The sequence below is a fragment of the Sceloporus undulatus genome, chromosome 6 (genome assembly GCF_019175285.1).
Source record: "Sceloporus undulatus isolate JIND9_A2432 ecotype Alabama chromosome 6, SceUnd_v1.1, whole genome shotgun sequence".
NCBI lineage: Eukaryota > Metazoa > Chordata > Lepidosauria > Squamata > Phrynosomatidae > Sceloporus > Sceloporus undulatus.
In genome coordinates this window covers 4,831,687-4,850,417 of record NC_056527.1, presented here as the reverse complement: position 1 = coordinate 4,850,417, position 18,731 = coordinate 4,831,687, and the positions used below count along the sequence as shown (strand labels likewise).

Below are 18,731 nucleotides of genomic sequence, written 5' to 3'. Positions count from 1 at the left end.
CACCTTGAAAAGTTTTATTCATTAAGCACTTGGTTATGGGTCCTAGCATGATGGAACAAGCAAAGCATGGAAACCCCACAGAATAGTTAAGAGATTTTTATTCTAATAGCTTTAATTACAGTGCTTGTTTGTCGAAATGAAAACTGAAAACAAGTATACAAAACAGTTGATTACTGTGTATTGAAAGCAAATAAAGAGATTTTCCACAACACTAAACAAACCAGTTCTGATAGTTCCTCAAGTTAAAATTTAAACAGCTCCAGCTTCTTCAGTGTTTTATCAAAATACAAAAGAAAAAAAAAGTTAAGAGGTCTTTCTTGATGGCAAATCTGAACCTTGCAGTATGAGGGATGTGAAAGGTTTTCACAGATATACAGATGTAGGATTGTTCCAAAACAATGGCATCGAACACTTCTAAAATGGAATGGAACTCCAAACGCTCATGCTTTTATATTTTATTCCCCTAGACGCTACGTTAGATGGCTTGGATGGCATTTCTTACTTGAGAACAGTACTTGCTGATGGCAGAGCTGAAAAAGCTACATGGGCTGCTGTGCTCTCTGTGGAAAGAACTTGCCTTCTGGAGGAGTTCTATGCAAGAAAAGGCCAAAACACTTCTTTGGGTGTATGTATGTACTGGGGGAGGGAACCAAACAGGACAAATGAAGCTGGCATCCAAATTAGAGGCAAGAGAATAAAACTGTTCTTGCCTAGATCTAAGAGAGAGTTGGAGGGTTACAGCATTTGTTATGTGTGCCAACTTCTTCTTTAAGCCTGTGGCCTAAACTGAACTCTGACTTTATAAGGGCCTCGCATTCACATAAAAACACAAAAAAGGTTGTCAAGCACAGAAAGATCCAGAATGCTGCTCATTCTAGGATCTGTAACATGTTAAATTGCTGGTATTCAAGTTGTTGCAGAACTTACAATGGATATTTTGTTCAAGTGTTTCAGCTTTCCTTTTTTTAATCCCCCCCCCCAAATAATTTATCAAAGAAACTGACATCTCCAGGCTAAAAAACAGCCACCGAATCTGGCCTCTTCCACAGACCTCACAAGCCAAGAGGGATAGTATTCAGCTCTAGCATACAACCAGGTCACTGGCCACTCTTCAAATCCATTTTAAATCCCTTTCCCAGTACTAAACAGCGAGTTGACTTTCTTTACAATAAAAAAAGCTGAGTAATATTGCATAGGAGTACCAGAAACTGTCTCATTGGAAACAAGAACTATTTACATTAAATAAGAAACCTAAACTGTTTTCAGGCTTGGATTTGCCACATGTACAGCATGGTGAAGGACATCCTGTGACAAGAGAAATGAAAACAGCTTCCGGCACTCAATACCACAAAGTAGCATGGTTTGCCACATTAGAATAAAGCAAAGGGCGGAGGAGGAAGAGGAGGAGAAGGAAATCAGGAAGGGTGGAGAAAACAGGGAAAAGAGGAGTAATTTAGGGCTTCATTTCTGGTTTCGGAGTTGATTGGACAACCAGTCCAGTCCTTCATAGAGACCGTCTCCACTAGTGGCACAGGTGGCCTGGATATACCAGTTCCTGTGGCGAAGAGAATGCAGTCCTAGTTTGTCTGTGATTTCTGCTGCATTCATCGCATTCGGCAGGTCCTGAAAATGGAAACAACCCGGTTTAGAAAATAAACCTTTCTCCTTTAAAGAATCGTAGTAAATATCCACATGAAGCAGCCACCTTCTGCCTAATGGTGACTTTACACTTATCATGGTCTAAAGAGTGGAGACTAGACTGCAAAACAGACATATTGCAGAACAGAGCTTGAAGAATAAACATTTCCAGATAACCCCAGCTAGCCTGCCAGGCCCTATATAACAAAATGGTACAGTAGCTACTTACCATGAATGTGGAATTCTGGGTTAAATAAAAGTTCCATTCAAAGTGGGTTATGCTCATTACTTCTCTGGGTAGTAATGGGCATAAACCACTCTGCATGGATTACTCCTCTCCCCAAACAGAATATCCTGAAATGCACTATGTGAAACCTAGGCGAAGTTTTGTCCTTATAAATACACGTCCTGACAGCTCACTTAGACCCAAGCACAGTCTGTTCAGAATTGCTTGAGTCTTTCCTGCATTCTGCTGAAATCCTGTTGGTGTGCTAGGCAGCAGAGGTAGTGAGGGCAGGAGGAAAAAGTCTGTGGGCCCAGTGGTTGGAAAGAAGGAAGGAAGGTGGTAGAGAAAGAGGCTAACCAAAGCCAACACATTTTGTCTTTTTCCCCTTGCTGCTGGTTTGTGACCCTTGAAAAAGTGCAGCTCTAGTGAAGAGGAGAATTCTGGCACCTATTCCCGAGAAAGGCCTTCTGAGTTCAGTGAGACACAAATGAAGCACTGGAACAAACAACAAGTTATCCAATGTGAGAGGAGCATCGTTTTCACAAAAGCTTACAGTATAATTTATTTCACACAGATCCCTTTAAAACATAGTTACTAATAACAAAAGATAAAAGCACAGCACACCACTTCACACATGCCACAGCTTTACCCAGAATCAAATTTCTATATATCTGTTCTGCTTTTAGGATTTTCCCAAAGGAGAAGGCAGGGATTACTGAATTCTGGGGAAAGGAGGTATGCATGGCATGAGGATTTCAGTCCTGATCTATAACTGCTCCCTCTGCAGTCTAGGAACATCTCTTACGAGATACAGGATTAAATTTTCAAGTAGCTGATTTCTGTATTACTCATGTACTTAGTAGTCTGGGGCAGACTGCTACATATGCTTACCGTTTAGGATATAATTGCTGAAACACTATTAAACCCAGGGCATAGATGAAACGTATTGGTTTTTAGTACATCTGCTGTCTTTCCTATCCTTTTAAACATCGAGACATCCAGGTTTGGTATTTTCATGGCAACCTGAAGATTCTAAATGTGGTTATGGTTGCACAAACCAATAGCAGTTTCCACGAATTTTCAGATGCAGAAAGCACCAGAGGTTAAAGAGACTAACACTTCCCTGGCCAAAAAATCCAATCTAAAAATAGTAATTTATCTTTACACAGGCAGGTGCTTTTTACAGCTGTTATATCAACAAACTGGTTTCAAATAGCTCCCTGTTGGTATAGAGATAAAGCAAACATATGCAGCAATGAAATTTTCAATTTAACCAGATTTCAGAGTGACTGGGATCAGTCTGCTTCATTTACAGAAGATATTTTGAGGAAGAAATCAGAAGAGTACAAACTTATGCTGCCAGTTCTATGGCGCTGCTTCTACTGAAGTCTCCTACAGGTAATGCAGCTACAAATCAACGGCAATGCCTTTCTACTGCCTGCTCCGATTACGTGGCTATCATTCTGAACCCAGAGCAGAAATGCACCCATTTTCACCCTCCTCTCAATGCCAAATGGTATACTAGTTCCCCTTCTTGGTTTTTTGTTTTTAAATTAAGATACAAGATCGTTTTTAATGTTTTAAATGTTTTAATATTATTACTGTTTAATTCTGTTTTAGTACTGGGAATGGGGGGTGGGGTGGTAGGTCTAGGGTTTGATTTTTTAACTCTCTTGTAATTTGTTGTATTTTATTGTTGTAACCTGCCCCGATTCTTTGTGATTGGGCGGGCTAGAAATAAATCTATTATTATTATCATTATTATTAGTCATGACCTTCTCACAGATGAACGGCGTTGGTTAATATTAACACATCAGCTACAGCAAATGAATCATACCAGGGGCAGGATGGGGAAATAAAACTTGAGCTAATAGAAATCAAGTCATTTTTGTTGCTGTGACCCAGCTTCACATCTGTTTAATCCATCCTTTCATGTCAGCCTAAGATATTATGGACAAACAGGGACAGTTAAGACCAGTGATTGCCTTTTAATTAATTCTCATTTCTGGCCACCAGATACTGAAAAAGTAAGCCTAATGAGAGGAGCAGCATGGATAGATGCTTCTCAGTGCCCCATATATTGTCTTACCTTTCTCTTCTCAAGTGTCATTAGCATTGTTATTATTATCATTTGCAATTTAATACTAAGCAAACTGTCAAAAAACAGCAGCACAACTCCAAGATCTCCAAGCATGGAAAAACATAACACGGGGTAGCAGAGATATTTTGGCTCATGGACTGCTTTTGCCCCAGGTACAACCTGATTCTGATTCTCCATCTGTCTATCCTCAAAGCCCTTTTCATTGCATTTAAGAAATCTGTACAATTTCCAGTCCCAGATAACAGCTCAGTGGGGTGTGTTTTTCATGCCACTATTAAAAATAATAATAAAATAAAAAAAACAAATTAACTTGGCAAGGCAACTGGGAGCAAATCCAATCAATCAACATTTAGAAAGTGCGCTGAGCTCCAGCCTCAGGACTCGGCCCCAAGTGAGTGAGGAGTGCTTTATTCCCTCTACCTTTCCTGGTGGGTTGGGCAAAGAAAAGCTCCCAGATGGAGCCTGTGCTGCAAATGGAGAACCTGAGATAGGGACTGTGACCATAGCCTTGGATGTCACCCCACAATGTCAGCCAGCCTACAGTGAGCCAACCAGCCTGAGGAGTTGGGACCAATTTCCCTACAGCCTTATACAGATGTCTGCCCAACTGGAAGTTATTTATGCCTTTAAAAAACTAGGCATTATGGTGTTTTACTACAAATTATATTTAATTCTATGTTATCTGTTAAGGCAACTGTTTGGGACAGGCAATAACAAGTTATACTGCATATAAGGTTGGGGGAGTAAAGGAGTTTTGGGCATAAATATAATCCTTTGGCAAATCATAAGTGCAAACTGTTAAGTGAAGCCCTGGGTGTTTCATCACAGCTGCATCACATGAGGCACAACAGATCCTGCAGGGATGTCATGCAAGAGATTGTATTCAGCACCTGATAGACATAAAATTTTATATCCAGTGGTATTGTGTCAATCCCCACAAAGCAACAAAAAGTGTGACCCTGCTGGTGCTCTTGAATATCTCAGCGGCTTTTGATACCATTGACCATGGTATCCTTCTGGAATGCCTGAGAGAGTTAGGTATCAGGGGCACTGCGCTCCAGTGGTTCCGTTCCTACCTCCCAGGCAGATTCCAGATGGTGAGGCTGGGGGATAGTTGCTCTTCTAAGAGAGAGATGACATCTGGTGTCCCCCAAGACGCCATTCTATCCCTCATGCTATTTAACATTTACAAGAAGCCGCTGGGAGAGATCATCCAGAGACATGGAGCACGGTGTCATCAGTACACTGATGACACCCAGATCTATGTCTCCGACTGATAACATGACTAAGGATGGCACCTCTCTTCCTGGGGTCAGTAATGGGCTGGATGAGGGAAAACAAATTCAGGCTGAATCCAGAGAAAATGGAAGTACTTGTAATAGAGACCCCAAGTCCAGGGATGGAGATTTGTCATCCAGTCCTGGATGGGGTCACACTTACCCCGAAGGACAAAGTTCACAGTTTAGGCGTACTCCTGGACCCATCTCTACAATTATCATCTCAAGTGGATGTGATGGCCAGGAGTGCTTGGTACCAGCTTAAGCTGATATGCCAGCTGCGTCACTACCTGGACCAAAAGGACCTTGAAACGACATGCACGGGTAATCTCTCACTTAGGTTTCTGTAACGCGCTCTACATGGGGCTACCTTTGTACCAGGTTCGAAAGCTTCAACTAATTCAAAATGCAGCAGCCATATTGATCACTGGAACTTCCAGGTCAGATCATATAACACCTGTCTTAAAATCTTAACACTGGCTGCCAATTAGCTTCTGGGCACAATACAAACACAATCCCGACACAATCTGCCCCACACCCTCAGGACAACAGGAAAGAATTTACTAGACTACCCAAAGGTCAGATTAACAGCCACTTCCAAAAGAGCATACACAGTTATGGCCCCCAGGTTATGGAACAATCTTCTGGAGGAGATCCGTCTCATCACGACTCTAGATGCCTTTAAGAAGGCACTAAAGACGGATCTCGTCCGGCAGGCATACCCTCCTGACCTTGTATAAAGAACTCTAGAAAACCCTACTTCTGGTCATAATAGTATAATTTGATTGCTGCCCTTTGATTGCTGTAATGAAATTGTTATACTGTTTGATGTTTTTATGATATGTATTTTAGACATGATTGCCATTGTATGGAGACTTCTGGTTGCAATCCTGCTTCGATCTGTCGGGAGAAGCGGGAAAATACAAATAAACTTATTATTATTAAAAGCGAGAACTCTCAAAGTCCATCCTCATAAGTGGCCAAAACTGAGAGGGGTCTTTTGGTTGCACTATGCAGAATCATGTAACCCATACCTGTTTGTTGGCAAACACTAAAAGGACAGCGTCTCTAAGTTCATCTTCTGCCAACATTCTCATAAGTTCTTCTCGAGCCTCATTGACTCTCTCTCTGTCATTGCTATCAACCACAAAGATCAAACCTACAAAGGAAGCAACAAAGTTAAGTAAGAATGTGCTGGAGAGCAAACAGTGGTCATCTTTCATTTCTAATTAAAGCAATGGGAAATTTCAGTCCTGTACAACTTTTTGTCATCATCCACTTCACATGGCAGTATCTTAAACTAGATTAAGGACAAGACATAGAGGAAAAGAATTCCAATTCAGAAAGGTTCTAAGCCAAATATGCCCTGGGAGGTATACAAGCTCTATAATCTAAATATTTATTCACCCAACATGGCAAATTACTGGGTTTAAGTCTGGTGGTGGTGGTGAATTAATTTATGATGAATTTTATGAGGGTACAATTTACTCAATTTTAAAAAGTACTGTTTTTGATCAAGTGAGATACATAAGCAAGAGAGCTATTTTCTGGGTTCAGTTCAAAATCCAGGCACATAAGATTTCAGGTGACTTGAGACAATGCAATGTATTTAAAACTAGGAAAGAGTAGGTAGGCACTCTAAGTAAGATGTGAGATCTTTCAGGAAAGGCAGAAAACTGTTAACATGTGGCTGATCAGGATCTCTATGCCAAGGCTGTATGATAAATTAATTAAAGCCAACAGTTAACAGCAGCAGTGATTTCACCTATTTCTAATATGGCACTCTCTCTTCCTATCTTCATCGTTTCAGCCCAGAGGTCCGAAAGTGATGTTCAAGGGATGTTATCCCATACCATGCACAACTAAGATAAACATTATTGCTGAATGGGAAAGCTATTTCAAATATTTTGCCTTGAATTGATATCTACTTGGAGGGAAGGCACCAACCTGGATATATTAGACATTTTCACCTACAAAACACAGGAGGAGAAGCTGTACAAGCCAGTATTTGTTATGATGTCTTTAGCCATCTACTCATAAGACCTAACTTCCTCATGCATTCCAACAGCATCTAACAGTTGACTGAATTAAGTTGCCAGAATAAAAGCTAACAGCTAGTATTTTGGTCCTGCAAAGCAGAATTAAGAAAGGTATCTATCAGCAAGGCAAACTCGGTTTATAATGGAGGCAAGATTTGAATCAGAGACCTCCTACTTTACAGCTTAACTTTACTGATGTTAAACTTCAGTAGCTTCTCTTACTATATCTAAATATTCTTTATATCAAGTCAAAGACCACATATGTTGCCTTACAATACCTTGGAAGGAAGGCAAGATATAAATATAATAAATATAAAAACAATTATATAATAAATATTAAACATGTATTTATTATTTATTTATGGTATTTATACCCCGCTCTTCAGCCCTAAAAGCTATCAGAGCAGCTTACAATTGACAATGGATCTTCTATGTTTCAGACAAGAGTCTTCTCCAGTTCTACCGGAGTCACAGAATGAACTTGGGACCTTGCATGCAAATGCTCTGAGCCAAAACCAGTCTCCAGCCATTGAACCAAGAGGGATTCATTAAGATAATAAAATGAAGGTGACCTGGGTCACATCCAGGGGAAACAAAACAAATGTGTTAACTTGTTTTTCCAGTGACTCTGTAACTCTAGCCTTTGGCTCACACCAATTTTGACATATAAGTGCCACCAATACCAAGCTCCCTACATGTGAACCAGTTTAGTTACAAAAACAAAACATAGGTCAATCTCTCAGAAAATCTGCTAACTCAGCTGGTGTGCTGGAAGAAACACCTGCAAAAAAGCTACCAATTCCGGTGAGCATAATGGTATCTTTATTAAAAGGACAGGAGGCTAAGAATGAATAGGCCATCCAAGAACCAAAAAGTATGTGCTCAGTAAGTGATTTTCACTGCACAGACTGGAAACACACTACTAGTTGAGAGAGCTGCTGCAGGGTTTTCTTGATTTGCTTTAGCCAGAGAAGGAGGGACAATCAACTGATAACATACAAGAGAGACCAGCAACTCATTAATTGGACTTGGCTCATACAATCCCACTACATGGTGTTTGACAGCCAGTGTGGTACAGTGCTTGAGCTTTGAATCAAGACTTGACTTTTACTTGAGACTAAAGTTTGAATCCCTGCTCAGCCATGGAAACCACTGAGTGTCCTTGGTCAAGTCACACACTCTCAGCCTTAAACAAAGGCAATGGCTAACCCACTCTACACAAAGGAACCAACTCAACTGTGCAGGGTTGCTGGGTAACCACCATCTTCTACTGGTTTAGTTGCTGACAGCTGACACACTATTAACCCTGAAGCTAGCATGTCTAAAAGCCAACAAATGAGGTGCTACTGTTGACCACTGCTTATACTGAAATATGACCACGGAAATATGGTCTGTACATTTGTTTTTACACATTCTAGGAAAAAAGGAATTCGAAAGAATACTGTCAAGAACTAAGATGTGTACTAAGAGACTGTTTTATAATAAGTTGGACCATTGGTACATCTCACTTTATTGGAGCAACTGGATGAAGCACTGCTGAATTTCAGAGAGAATCCAACAATGCAACTTGGGAGCGTCTGTATATAACACATGTGCTCTGTCACTGAGCTATGGCCCTCAAAATATTTGGACAAATGCAACTGTTAGCAAACTCAGAAAAAAACATTCTAAGCACCATGACCTACAGCTGAACAAAGTAAGATAATCTAACTCAGACAGGATATCTCCTAAGAGTCTCTCTGCACAAAATGTTTGATAATCAATTTGACAGTTCTATACGTTCTCCATCATATGCAGTCCTGAGATACACAGCTGATGAATTCATTCGATATTATCAACATAGTTATAAAGTAACTGAAGTAGCTTCAGGCATACTGACCCAACCGTTAAACAGGCTTCTATAAACACAAACAGTATGCAGACTTTATAGAGGGCAACTCGCCTTGTGTGTTCTGGAAATAATGGCGCCAGAGTGGTCTGATTTTATCTTGGCCACCTACATCCCACACCGTGAAGCTAATGTTCTTGTATTCTACTGTTTCTACATTGAAACCTGAAACAGAAATGGTGGAATAGAAAGTCATCAGTGAAAAATGTGCTTCTCCATTTTTGTTCAAAGCATTTCAAGGAGTTAATAATGTCAGATTTCTGTTCTTCAGCACCTCCCCGCTCCTCATCTGACAACCCTTGGAAAATTTACAATCACATTTTATAAGACAATCTGAATATTTGCAATTAAAGTGCACACTAATCCACCTTTCCCTTATAGATGATCTGTAAGCAGAATACATATAGAGAACATATATCAATTCCACAAAAATACTCCTCTACAAATGAGAATCAAACAAGGATTCATATTTCTGAAACTAAAATAGCACATATGTTATCACTACGGACCAGAAAATAGGCTCCTTGATTTGGAATTGCAATTTGCTGAATAACAATGGCTATAGTGAAAATAAATTTCCAGCTGAATTTTGTTTTATGTCTTTGATTTGCCTGTACATGATTCTAGGGAATTCTGGGTACTTTGTAGTCTAAAGATGTAATAAATAAGAGAGAAATGTTCCAAGAAATATTGGAGTTCTATCTTGTGCTCTCAAGGACCAAACTGGAGGGATCTATGAACATGTACCAACTTGCAGTTCCAGCAGCCTTGCAACATGCAGCTCTGCATCAAGTCTATATTTCCAGTGGGAAACAAATGCTTTGCTGTAGGCATATCAGAGACCACTACAGATCAAACCTATGCTTCCCTCACAATGCTGTGTTGAAGAGGACACACTCCTGTCAGCATTCATGCAATTGTTGTCTTCATCTCATTTTAAACTTGCTTTTAAAAGAGCCATGTGTGAAGTTGCTTGAAGACTTACCTATAGTAGGGATGGTAGTTACTATTTCACCGAGTTTAAGTTTGTATAATATAGTAGTCTTTCCTGCAGCATCCAGCCCAACCATAAGTATACGCATTTCTTTTTTGCCAAAGAGGCCTTTGAAGAGGTTAGCAAAAATATTCCCCATGCTTGAGTCTGGTATTCACTCACTGGCCAAAGAAACCTAGAAGAAATCAAAGAGGTTAGTTCCGTATGATACTATGACCACATTTGATTCAATCTCCTGGAATTCAGCTGGAGACATTACAAGTAAAAGTATGCCTAGGCAGCTCACAGTTCTGCAATTTCAATGCAGAGTATAACTTTCAAGCGCATGAACAGGAGCTTAGTATGAAATGGTATTGTAACTAGGAAGTATTTCAGAAGAGAAAGATAATATGAGAGTATTCCACTTCCCTTAAATGAAAACAAACACGCTTCACTAAACTGTACCACAGGATGCACTCATTCCCTGCCAGTGAAATTAGAATGGCTCTGACAATGTAAGGTTGGAAAGATCCAATTTCAGCCATTAAAATTCCAGTGCACCAGCATCACCAAAGCCCTGGGCAATCTTGCTTCTCATTCTCCCCACCCAAGGCCACTTAAGTCTCCTTAGATTTAGAAGTCCAAACCAGACTCCATGGGTTGGCAAGACTATAGGCAAATAGGGTGGACAATATAAAAAGAATTAAACAATGTTTATAACATGCAGCCCTGTGGATTGCGGTGTCCTTTATTAGAATAAGATCACTCATTACTGGCCTTAACAGAATTCTTTTATTATCATTGTTCAGCAACAGATCTCTGATTCTTTTGAGATAGGTAAAACATATAATCCCAGCCCATGCTATGATTCTGCATGAATATTTCTCCTCTACTAAATGTGTAAGGCAGAGATGAGTCAACATAGGGACCACACCTTGGTCTCACATACACAGACAACCAGTAATAGCAGTGTGATGGGTTTATCCCCCTCCTTAAAGATTCAGATATGGAGATCAATATCCTAGTGACTACACACACTTCTGATTCTAAGATGTTTCACAAAAACTTTTTTAAGTGAAGCTGAACTGTATATAAATCCTGATCTCCAAGCACTTTTAACACCTGATGTCCCTGTGCCATGTTTTTAAAAATAGCTGATGCTCTACCAGTTTCTTCTGACAAGAGGAAGTGGTTCCTGGAGTCGAAAGTACACACCATCATTTCAGATCTGAAGTGTCCCATTAGTGGTCACACACCAGTTACTGATAAACGTAAGTCTCACAATTAAGATTTTCTCTCACGATTGACAGTGCAAATTCAACTTCTTTTGACTTTGAATCACAAACATCACTCACAGGTAGCAAAGTAAAATCAAGTTATAATTCTTTATGATGCTCTGGAGGTGTATTGGGAAATGAGAATATCAAATCAAACCAACAGGCAAAAATCCAATACTTGAGACAGTATTTAGTGCTAGGTATCAATATATTCTGAGCAACCCCCTGCTTTAAAAATATCCAACAACCAATTCCTCCTTTAAACATGCACAACAACTAATGTCATCATATGTGGCAACTCATATGGTAGCAATGTTATAAAACCTTAAAGTAAAAGGGATGAACACTTAGATGATAACTTGTGCATAGAATAATATATTTACACAGCTGGCAGAATACATGTGCCATATTTGATAATCATGTATCCACAGCAGCCTATTTTATACAGTCCACTGCATCGCATAATTGTGTCTACAAAGCTGTATGCCAGTTCAGAGCTATGTATGAAAGGGCTTTTAGTACAACTACCTCTGGTTGGTTAACGTCAATGTAAGGGTTACACCTATATATACATTTGGATTTGCAATCTCAACTCATGTGAAGGGAGTCCTGTACCAGGAGAAAAGCACAGTATAAATTAAACAAAATACTTTTTAGCATTAAACTGCTTAAATACTAAGCTGCATTACTTGTTACTCAGCTCAGTAACCTCAAGTATAAAACTGGTTTTTCCCTGTGGTGTGCTTATAAATTCAAAGATAAAGGAACAATACTGGTTAACATTTCCACTGAGGTCCCTCTGGGACCTGAACAAAAATGGAAATGTCAGCAAAGTAGGAGCTTACATTTTCTCAAAGAACTACTAAAAAAAAAACCCAAGAAATAAGTTCAGAATTTTGAAAGCAGCGAGAAAGACTGCTGAATAATACAAAAAACTGGCCATTATAGCAGGAACTGCACTAAAACGCCTTTCCTATAAGCTGTAAAAAGGGGTCTGCGTGATCATTTGTCTTGAGATGTAAAGACTATGTGGCTGATACTCGATACTTTCATTGTAGTAAAAGAATTCCTCAGAAGATTTCTGCTGAGTTTCACTTTCATATTGTGTTCTACCTGTAGCAACCATGATACCATACAAGTTGCGTATCCCTTATCTGGATACTCTGGAATTCTGAAATATCCCAAAAGTAAAAACTGTCCACATGGGCGGCTGAGACAGTGACATCTTTACTTTCTGGGGATCCAATGTGCACATATTTTGCTTCATATACAAAGTTATTAAAATATTATGTATAAAATTGCCTTCAGGATATGTGTATAAAAATGTACATGAATTCAATGTTTAGAGTTGCTAGATATTTCATTCTGTATATGCAAATATTCCAAAATCCAAAACATTTCTGGTCCCAAGCATTTTGGATAAGGGATACTCAACCTGTATATGAATTCATGCAAGAGCTAAGGGCAGCAGCTATCTTTTCATCAGAGGTCTAACTCAGAGGCTAGTTCCACTCAATTAAATAGGTCTTGTTCTCAACTAGTGGATACTGATTTTAGCCCTAACAATTCAGAAACAGTATCCATATCTTTCTTAGCTACTATCCAGACCCAATAAAACACTATGCTTTAAATTAAATCTGAGGTAATAGCATGGTTTAAATGTATAAGGAAAACCAACATATGAGGAAGATGGTAAAGTATCTTACAAACGTAGGCACTAAAGAACATGAATGATTAAATGTCCAAACAGCCATTCAACGTTTGTGACCTGTGGTCTCATCAATTTCCTCTAAGCACTTTCTGCGCTTTCCATATATATTCAACTGTATGTTGACCTCATGTATAAGGCGAGGGCAGGTTTTGGAGCCAAAATTATGGATTTTGATATGGCCCACTGATAAGATGAGGGCAAAACTTAGAGGCATGCAACAAAGGATGTAAAAGATAAAGCAAAGGAAAACAATGCCAAAGAACTGTGCTCACCCGAAAGGAGGGATGGATGAAGAGGGAATGATGGTAAATCATAGCTGTGCGATGTGCAGCACCCAGACTTGGGTGAGGCTAAGAAAAATGCGCACGCATAAAAAAAGATGAAAAGGGCAAAGCAAAGAAAATGGCAACTACATTGGCAGTGATCATAGCCTTTCACTTTAATGTGATCACTTTGCCTGATTCTAATGCAGAAAAGCTGACAAACATACACAAATGTCTTCTTCAGATCCTCCAAACCCCAATTCTTCTCAACACTCCTTTCAGCTGAAGTGCCAAAGAGCTGCCACTGCTGCCATTTTGCCACTTGGGCATTCAAAACGATTAAAAGTGGTGCCATGCTGGAGAAAAGACAACGAAAGGGTGAGTGCTTTTAGGTTCTCCCAGGATGGACTAAGCTCTCATCTTTCACCATTGTGCACAGAGAAAGGATGTGGGTTTTTTAATGATTTAAAGTACAGTGGGCCCTTGGTATCCGTGGGGATCTGTTCTGGATCCCCTTCATGCATACCAAAATCCGTGGGGCCTCAAGTCCCATTGTCCCCAATGGTGCCATGGCTGCATGCAAGTGCCATCACTGGTGACAATGGGGGCTTGCTGTCCATGGATGCTTAAATCAGCAGATGGCAAATCCGCAGATAACAAAGTCCCACTGTACAATATTACACTGACTCATGGATAAGTTGATCCAGGGTTTTTGGGGTCATTTTTTTTTACTAAATTAACTACCAGTACTTACACATAAGTCTATAAAGTAAGTGGGAAACAAGTAGTGCTAAATTAACCCATTTAAGCACAGTGTTCCAAAGACGCATTTCCAAGTCTTCTTTTTCTTATAGTATCAAAGTTTTCATGACTTGAGTATATTATCCTATACTTTGTTTGGCTTAGAGGCAGTCACTAACAGGTCAATTATTAACAGAACAGCTTAGTGGCATGCTACACTGGCAAAGCTGAGTGACTCCTTGAGGTTCTGGCAAAGTGACAAATGAGCTTCATCTCCCCCTTTCCCAATCAGGGAAGTTGAGGGAGGAGCCAAGGTGACTAAGCTGTGGCCTCAGGAGCACTTCTGGAGGTCACCACTCATATCCTCTTCCCACTTCCTTTTCCTGCTCTGAAGAGGGAGGGCTTCATGGCATGCTTTGCCCAAAGCCCCTGGAGGTAGGTATGGGGTGACCCAATGAATCAAACTGAGCCTGTGAGTTAAAAGTCCACCCTCTTCTCCCAGTTATTAAGGGTAAAAGCTTTAGTCCCAGTCTAAGCTATTCAGCAAAGCAGTTAATTATGCATTGTTTGATGTAATACTTTCTTCTGGCAGGACAAAAACGCCTTTGTACCATACATGAATAGCTGATCAGTTCTGTTACCTGGCTGTGATGGCTACTGGCTTAGACTGCTTTAGAAAGGATTAAGAGGAATTCCTGAAGGGTAGACACCTCAATGGCTAATAGTGGCAACAGCTGAACAGGCTTCCCATGTTTTCAAGGGCAGCACACCTTCGGCGCTGGAATCCTATAGGCAACAGCTACATTCCCATTTTATGATCTTTTCAGGAGGCACCTCACTGGGACACAGTTCCCGTGCCTTCGGCTCTACATGTACTGTTTACCATACATCAAATACAGAAGGAAAAAGAAGACAAGTTTTCCAAGTCAGTAGCATTTACTGCTTTATACACTTGACCAGCATGGCACAGAGGTTTGACTGCTGGACTATGACTCTAGAGACCAGGGTTCGATTCTCAACTTGAACATGAAACCCACTGGGTGACCTTGGCCATGTCACATGCTCTCAGCCTCAGCAAAAGGCAACGGCAAACCACCTCTGAACAAATCTTGCCATACATCAGAAACTACCTGAAGGCACACAACAGATGGACCAAATTTGTTTTCTGCAGCTCCAGGGAATAGGACCCAGACCAATGGGTTCAAGCTGCAGGAAAAGAGATCCCACCTAAATAACAGGATAAATTTCCTGATGATAAGAGATGTTTGATAGTGGAAAACACTCCCTTGGAAAGTGGTGGAGTCTCCTTCTTTAGAGATTTTTAAGCAGAGGTTGGATGGCCATCTATTTGGAGTGCTTTGGTAGTGCATTCCAGCATGGCAGAAGGGGACTGATGGCCCCTGAGGTCTCTTCCAGCTCTATGATTCTACCAACAACAAACACAATACATCAAATTGGGAGCAACACACGCTGGCCGGCCATAGTAGGCCAGGACACATCTCCTCTCAATCGGAGCATTTTCCTTACTGTTGTGCTGCGTCTCCTGAAGCAGAGTACAACAGCAGGTAAAGTAACTCTTACACCTCTCTCTAGCTCTAAGCTTGGTGAAGGGCAGAAAACAAACCTTTGCTCCCTCTCAGTCCATAGTCAGAGGGAGTACTGTCTTGTTCTGCTTCTTAACTGGCCAGACACACCAGCATTAGGCCAGCTATGAGACACAGGAAGCATATACAGTTCTCTGTCCTCACTCCAGCTTGGTTCATGAACAGAGAAATGGAGATGCGTGAATTTGGTTTGCCTTTCTGTCCCACTAGCTGTTCACTAATGGAGCACTTGCAAGATGATGAGATAGGCCCAAACATCTATGTCTCCACCACCCTGTATTGAGCTTTAGACAAGAAGCAATGCCAAGTAAATTTCCTGATAAGACTACATTCAAGTGTGTTGTTGTTGTTAACTGCCTTCAAGTTGACCTCTACTCATAGCAACCCTATGAAGGAGACTCCTCCAAGACGCCGTATTCTGATCCTCTCTGCTCAAGTCCTGCAGGTTCAGGCCCAGGACCTCCCTGGTTGAGTCTTGCCATCTTCACTTTCACCACTGTCCTATTCTCACATCTGTACATGGTGATGAGGAATACAATGGCTTTAATGATTCTAACTTTAGTGTTCAGTTATTTATCTTTAGATTTTAGGATCTTGTCTAGTTCTTTCATAGCTGCCTTTCCATTCCTAATCTCCTTCTGATTTCTTGACTGCAGTCTCCATTCAGATCTCTGTTTGATCCATGGTATGGGTATCTTTGACTATTTTGATTCCCTTGTTATCTAAATCCTCTGTGGTCATTATATTTATTTCTTTATGTTCAACAATAAACTTGCCTTTGCACTTCTTTATCTTTCCTTAATCATTATTTCTCGTCTATGAAGTTTCCCACTAGTAGCATGATGTCATCTGCATATCTTACATTGTTGGTGCAAAATTATGAATCAGATTGTTATACTGCATAGCCTTGGGATGATACCTTCTATTTCACCTAGAAGCATAATACCACTTCATTAGGAGGGCTGTGTAAAGCTAAGTATGCATTTGGGTACATGTGCCCTCAAGTCACAACACTATGGCTTTCATAGGTGGTTTTGACAGTTCCTTCATCTGAAATACAGCCTACAGCACCTGGTACTAGTTGCTGGTCTCCTGTTCAAATATGAAGCAGGGTTGACCCTGCTTAGTGTCCAAATTCAGATGGGATCTGGCGCCTTTAGAGCATTTTAAAAACCTCCTTTAAGGAGAGTATATCCAAGTATGGCTTCTAGGCATATCCAGTCAACTTGGGGAGTTCACAGAAGAATACAACAACTGAAAAATTCAAAGACAACTAATGAAACAGATTACTTGACCTATTAAAGCTTTAAGATAATGATAAATCCAATTTTATGCTCCTGTGTAAGCAGATGCTTCCTTGAAGAGATTGCTCAATAGACTTAATGTGTTACAAAAAGCGCTCCCTTCAATGTGTTAACGTCAAAATATAGACCCAATATAGCAGAACTCCTTATGGTTTGCTAATTCCAAATGCCATGTATGTTTGAATTTTGTTAAAGATAACAAAAATGTTATCACTATGAGAACATTTTTTCAGCCCTCATACAGCCAAGCATGCATGTATTCTGTCCCAAATCTCACTCGCACTTAGCTACACCAACATCCTAAAACACAGACTTGCTTAGAAGCTAAATCTAAAACGAGGCAAAAAATGAAAAAGGGGACACAGAACAGATGGAGGCCTAGCCTGTTTTACAAACCAAAATATGGCAAGCCAAATATGCAACAGTAAAACTACCAGCGGGTTCTAGAATATGTCCGATGTGGCAGCAACATGACAGCATACTGCTACTTTACATAAGATATGCAGCAAGTGACATTCGTGACCTGCATTTGCCCTACACACGTTCCCTATGGAGTTCTACACACACAAGCCCTAGGATTGTGGAAACTGCCGCACGCTCACTCTCTCCAAGGCTGATCTTCATCCTTACAAATTAAGAGCAGCAGGGCAAATGACTGTGGGAAGAGATGGTGATTTCTGCCTTCACAGCATAGCTTCCATATGAAGGTATCCAATATGGGTCTTTCCTTATGCTGCACATATCATAAAGTACACAGCAAAAGATTTACACAGCAGTACATCCTGGATCATATATATTACTGTACATTTTTCTAAGTCGCAAAGGACAAAACCCCAAGCAATGATATATCACTGAAGGGGACAATGCTGGTGGTCTTCAGGGAACTAAATAACTGAAACAATATGAATACAGTGGGCCCTTGGTATGCGCCGGGGTTTGGTTCCAAAATCCGTGGGTGTTCATGTCCCATTAAATATAACGGCACAGGAAAATGGTGTCCCTTCTCTGAGGACATGGAGGGCCAGCCATACCTGGGAAATGAGAAGTGTCCAAGCAGAATTCACCAAGAAAGAAATGTCTGCAACTACCAGAAGAGTGGGCCCTTGGCATCTGCTGGGCTTGGGATACAAACACCTCATTAAACACAATGGTGCAGTAAAATGGTGTCCCTTACATAAATGGAGGGCCACCTGCAGATACTGAGTATTTCTGTGCTAGGATGACAATGTCAAGGCATACAAAATTTAGAAAGCTTTCTGACAGTGGCTGGTTAGTACTTTCTCTCAGCCAACAGGCTACAAATCTACACCATCTAAGCAGAATGGCTAAGACAGAGGGGATCCCAAGACCTTTCAACCCACTCCTCATTGCCTGACTGATACGCGGGGGATCCGTCATGCAAAGACATGCTGCCAAAGACAGAAGCCTTTCGTCTTTCAAGCTAAAGATACAAGGGGAGGGGATCCCTGCCAGAGCAGTGCATCTGTCTGCCTCTCTCTCTCTCTCTCGCCAAAGCCTCCCAAGACTGCCAGTGTTGCCTTGGATTTGGGGAAGGGGCAGATGCGCTCAAGAGCCAGCATGGCATGGCACTTCCAGTCTTGGACTTGGACTTGATTCCTGGCTGGGCCACGAGAGCCACTGGGTGACCTTGGGCAAGTCACAGGCTCTCAGCCTCAGGGAACGGCAGAC

The 18,731-nt window shown here is 40.8% G+C and overlaps 1 protein-coding gene across 1 annotated transcript; it reads right to left on the bottom strand.

Moving 5' to 3' along the window:
* ARF1 (ADP ribosylation factor 1) lies at positions 1 to 10,372 on the bottom strand. Its single transcript, XM_042477271.1, has 4 exons — positions 10,155 to 10,372; positions 9,224 to 9,334; positions 6,277 to 6,401; positions 1 to 1,623 (listed from the first exon to the last, which is right to left on the bottom strand). The coding sequence occupies exons 1-4, from the start codon at positions 10,300 to 10,302 to the stop codon at positions 1,462 to 1,464; spliced, it is 546 nt and encodes a 181-aa protein (XP_042333205.1). The 5' UTR covers positions 10,303 to 10,372; the 3' UTR covers positions 1 to 1,461.
* Between the last annotated feature and the right edge of the window lie 8,359 nt (positions 10,373 to 18,731).

Coding starts and splice junctions, on each gene's coding strand:
- ARF1 (XM_042477271.1), bottom strand. CDS start 10,302: ATGGGGAATATTTTTGCTAACCTCTTCAAAGGCCTCTTTGGCAAAAAA. Junction 6,402..9,223: donor TTATTTCCAGAACACACAAG/GCGAGTTGCCCT, acceptor CTTCCTTTGTAG/GTTTGATCTTTGTGGTTGAT. Junction 1,624..6,276: donor TAGTGTTTGCCAACAAACAG/GTATGGGTTACA, acceptor TTCCATTTTCAG/GACCTGCCGAATGCGATGAA.